The sequence below is a fragment of the Triticum aestivum genome, chromosome 2B (assembly GCF_018294505.1).
Source record: "Triticum aestivum cultivar Chinese Spring chromosome 2B, IWGSC CS RefSeq v2.1, whole genome shotgun sequence".
Lineage (NCBI taxonomy): Eukaryota > Viridiplantae > Streptophyta > Magnoliopsida > Poales > Poaceae > Triticum > Triticum aestivum.
In genome coordinates, this window is record NC_057798.1 from 638965494 (window position 1) to 638970200 (window position 4707).

Sequence of the window (4707 nt, forward strand, 5' to 3'; positions counted from 1 at the left end):
ACACTGCCGCAGGCCTATCCCAGTGACATGCACGCGCTGCAGTTCATGTAGACGAATCCCCAGACCGACCATGAGAATGGCGATCAGAGTCAGTCATCGATACAGGTGTGGGATTTTCTCCGATCACCATGGTTATTACCGGTGCGTCGGTGGTTCAGTTATAATGCTACCCTGCCAGCCTCTCCCACATGTAATAAGAGGCAGATGTTGTCCAATCTAAATGATGAGTCTTTCCTCCAATCTACAGAGTGATATGAGCTTGTTTGGCTTAGGTAACTGCCATTGTCAAATTCATTGTGACGTGCCCTGAGTGTTCTTATGCAGTAGTGCATCCCAGAGGGATCTTTTGTATGTAACTGTCTGCCTTTTACATACAACATTTGGCTGATCCCAGGAACGGGAAAAGAAATCTTAAAAAAATCCTCATATCCTTTCCGAGGACTGCAGTTCTCAACATGTTGGAAATCTCACATCGAACATCTGCCGGAATATGAAATATGATAAAGCAAAAAAGAAGAAAGACTGAAACTAGTTCTTGGTTGATTTACAGTAATCAGTAACAGAATGTGTGCAGAACAAGTTTGAAACAAGCCAATTTGGCGAGCATGTACAGAACACAGCAGAGCTGTAAGAGCCAATTTGGCGAGCATGTACAGAACACAGCAAAGCTGTAAGTCAGTTTGACGAGCATGTACAGAACACAGCAAATATGTAACAGAAGCGCCAGCCAAAGGCCTTCACCATACACAGCAAGAAGGCGCACACAAGAAGCAGAACGCAGGGTTGGAGCTCACCATGCTGAAAATCAGGCGGCATCAGATGAAGAACATGCTGTCCTTGAGATCCGCATGCACCTCGGGCATATCCAAGAACAGGGGAGCACCCGCGGGGACGGAGGCCGACGATGACGGCCCGGACGGAGGCCGCTGGGACACCATCCTGTTGTCGTAGTAGTCCCTGCCGCGGTAGGCCACGGTGTCGGCGTACTTGATGGGCGCCGTCAGCGACACCGGCTTGGTGCAGCGAGCGAACATGAAGCACATGCTGTACACCAGCTTGTGCAGGTCCACGCGCTCGAAGCCGTGATCGTCCTTCAGCATGTAGTAGTGCGTCGGCCGGCTCGTCCCGTGCAGCCCGTCGTGGCTGCACAGGAAGAAGTCATCGTGCGACCCGTCGACCACGGTGGTGTCGACGACCGTGCCAGGGAGCACATTGCCGTTATCCGTCCGCAGCTCCTTTCTGTCGTTGGGGAACAACCGCGTGTGGTGCCGCTTCTTGGCCACGATCACTGTGATCGTCGGCGAGTAGCCGTCCTCGCAGATGCCCTCCTTCATCGACACTAGCTCCTTGTCGAGGACCGTACGGAACTGCTCGTCGCTCACGCCGTCTCGGAAGTAAATGATCTTGTCTGGCTTGAAGCCGTCGTTCCTCTCCTTGTAGACTTGGATGAGCTCCTTACACATGGTACCGAGGTTAACGATCTCCTCCTTGCCGCCCTTCTGGGCACGGATTCTCGGCACGTACTGGCTGGCGCTAGGGCAATCCATGGACGCCACAACAGCTGCTATCGACAGACTCTCCGTGTCTCCTGGAGGCGGGTGGTTCACGTCCGCACCGATGAACATGAAACGTGAGCCAGTCACCTTTGGAAGCTGGTCAGATAGCTGCATGTTGCTTCCCCCGAGCTTGATGTTGATCTTGAGGACAAGGTTGGACAAGTACTGGTCCTGGCCATCGCCTTTGTTTGCGAGGTGGCTCAACAGACACTGGGTTTGGATCCCCAGCTCTGTCTCGCAGATCATCTTCAGTACCTTGTACCCACGGTGCTGCTCAGACATCGGGCAGAAGAGGAGTTGTAGCTTCTTCTGCGTGTGCTCCTCGGCATCCTTCTTCACCTGGATAAGCTCCTCACGTAGTTTGCCCGGATCAGACAGTACCGACATTGCTGAACAACGCACAAAACAGCCTTCTCTTTGCATCTGAATACCAAGGTGAACACACTTGTTGACGATATTCTCAATGAACTTGTTTCCATGAAGCCTTTCCTGGCCAGAGTGAGATGGCGTTGCACTGAAGTCGAGAATGCCCCAGCACTTCAGTACTTTGCCGTCTACCAGTTTCATCCAATTCATGAGGTTCCACTGGCAGTTTTTCTTCCTGATATCGTACTTGCAGCGGCCATTGGAGGAGCCGAGTGTAAGGGTGGGGGGAGCAAGAATAGTACCCGTGACTTCTGTCATCTCTCTGTTCAATGTAATGTTAAATTGCTCGCCTCTGCTACCACTGAAAGTAAAGTGATAATTAGTGACTGGTAAAAACATAATTTCAGTTTGCTATTTTTTTTACAATAAGATCAGATCCTTTCTTGAAAGAAAGGCAAAGATCAGTTCCATCCAAAGAAAGGAAATACTTAGATAACTTGAACAAACATGGTTAAACTTCATTATTGTACTGAATCCAAGCATGGTTAAACTTCATTCTTTTTAATTAGCATCTAATGTTAGCACAACTTTCAAGTTTTATTGTAGATGTACTGATTACACAGAAAAACTATTGAACTAAATATCTAGCAAATTGCATCGCATTGGATTTAACAAATAAACAGCACATATAAATTAAGTTCCCAGATTTGACAAAAAGAAAGAATGCATGGTCAGGCGTTTACAAACAGTAGAAGGGCACCCAAACTCAAAACAGTTACCTGCAAGGCCCTTCTGGAGGTTTTACCATATCCAGAATCATATCTTTCCGGGCATTTGATTCGGGTGGCTTGTCCCTTGGCTTCAGGTTGGAACCCTTGAGCGTATTGTCCTTGGGATACTTCTGCCGTTGATGAAGACTACAGAGCTCAATCGGGATATAATTTGGTCTGCCATGTTTCGTGCTCAAATCCAAGCATGGAAGCATCTTATACCGAATGGCTACTCCATGCTCCTTACCATAATGCTCAACGAGCTTAAGAGGCTCCCCTGAATCAAAGTCCTGGAATGTGATAAGTTGCGCAGGCTGAGCTGTCAAACCTTGAACCTTGTACTTCCGAATTCTGGTCCCATTGTCTTTCCCTTTGGAGGACTTCTTCAGGTAATTCACTGTGATACAGAGGCCTTTCAGCTTGCTCTCCAAATATTTCCGTTGCTTCTGGTCTAGAGCTGTTTCCATGTCAAAGGGAATATCAGTGTCAAACCGCTTCACCAAGTGCTTAACAAGATCCAGAACTTTGCTTCCATCTCGGCAAAACTCCATAACTGAATAGTCCACACATAGCACCAGCCCTTGCTCGGTGGCTTTTAGGGTCTGCATGGTTCCTTCCAGAGCTTCGGTAGTAAAGGCCCCATGAGAGCTGATCTTAGGACGCTGCTGCTGTGAATAAAATGTCTGACCGATGATAATCTTGCCTGAGCTAGAGGCCTCACGCACAATGGCATCAAGAGCCGGCAAGATCCCTTTAGTCACAGGCGGCCGAAGGGGTAGCCTCAGCTGCAGGTCCGGCTTGAGCACTGCTGATGCATTGTAGGTCCGTGACCGGACTTCCACTGGATATACACTTTGTGGCAGTTTGGCAAAGGTAAACAGATGGCCCTTGCCATCAGAGGCAGCAGCTAATGAATATGGAGGCCGCGCAAGTATCTCCAAGAGTTTAGCCATTGCGAACCTCCGATCTGACAGGGAAAGCTGCAATCTTCCTGAAGCCTCAGAAGAATCTTGGCCGAGCTCGATACCATAGCAAAAGATAGTTGATCCTCCAAACTCGATTCTGAAGTGGTTCACGAGCAGTTTGACTTCTATCTTTTCAAGTGGACAGCCTAGAGGGGGAACAAGAGCAGTTAGAAACACGAAGGTTGCAAACAAAGAAAACAGTAATGTGGCTGCTGTCAGAGAGGGAGAATGAAGGATCACGAAAAGCTGCAGTTTCCCTCAAAGTTTCGGCCGGACACTGCAGTTACCCAAATTAAAATGCAGAAGAAAATGTAGCTATACGGAGAGGAAATCGCTCATCCTTTTGAACTTCAGATAGTAAATGCCTCCCACCACCACCGCTCCGCAATTCATTTCGTACCCCTACTACTACAAAGGGTGACCCCAAAAGGCTCAAAGTTGTTTTCCATGCTGACTCCAAACCACAGCATGAAGCAACTTCTATTGACCCATGCATGCAAGCCTAACTTGTGAAATAACACACTCATAAGAGAAAAGTCCCAAAAAGAATCAGATACAGGTTTTCACTGGTGAAAACTGTGATGCTTTCTTGTCTTCGGATAAAGGATACGGTAGTTAAATGATGTTCTGAAACTACAAGGTGACATACCAAATTCTAGTGTTATCTGACAGGATTTATTTTTATCTAATATGCTATGAATCATCTAAAACAATTATTACCATCTCAAAATTGCGGAACAGAGGTTACTAATACTCCGTATCTTCCACTTTTTCAGTTAGCATGTAGGTGAGTTCATCACCGTATCTTCCACTTTTTCAAGCAAAACAGGATTATAATGACCCTATCAAGCTAGGAATCAAACACTTCATATGGATTCAAGACATAAGAGAACAAGATGGATCAATAGCTGCTATAAGTACAGCTGCAGTACAGACAATGCAGCTAAGGGAACTTGTCATACAGAGAGATAATCTTCACTCCTATTTATCTTAATCTAGAAACCTTGGAGCACACATAGGCATTCATAATACTACAACAGAAGCGTATAA

At 47.0% G+C, this 4707-nt stretch overlaps 1 protein-coding gene across 1 annotated transcript; it reads right to left on the reverse strand.

The window, feature by feature from the left end:
- Positions 1-450: 450 nt before the first annotated feature.
- On the reverse strand, positions 451-3794 carry LOC123046433 (protein argonaute 2). The gene is made up of 2 exons (XM_044469801.1): positions 2702-3794; positions 451-2283 (listed from the first exon to the last, which is right to left on the reverse strand). The coding sequence occupies exons 1-2, from the start codon at positions 3643-3645 to the stop codon at positions 816-818; spliced, it is 2412 nt and encodes an 803-aa protein (XP_044325736.1). The 5' UTR covers positions 3646-3794; the 3' UTR covers positions 451-815.
- Positions 3795-4707: the final 913 nt, after the last annotated feature.

Bases quoted from the DNA above. Each gene is read 5' to 3' on its own strand.
- LOC123046433 (XM_044469801.1), bottom strand. From the start codon at position 3,645: ATGGCTAAACTCTTGGAGATACTTGCGCGGCCTCCATATTCATTAGCT. The intron at 2,284-2,701 runs GTAACTGTTTTG...CTTTACTTTCAG, and splicing joins CCTCCAGAAGGGCCTTGCAG to TGGTAGCAGAGGCGAGCAAT.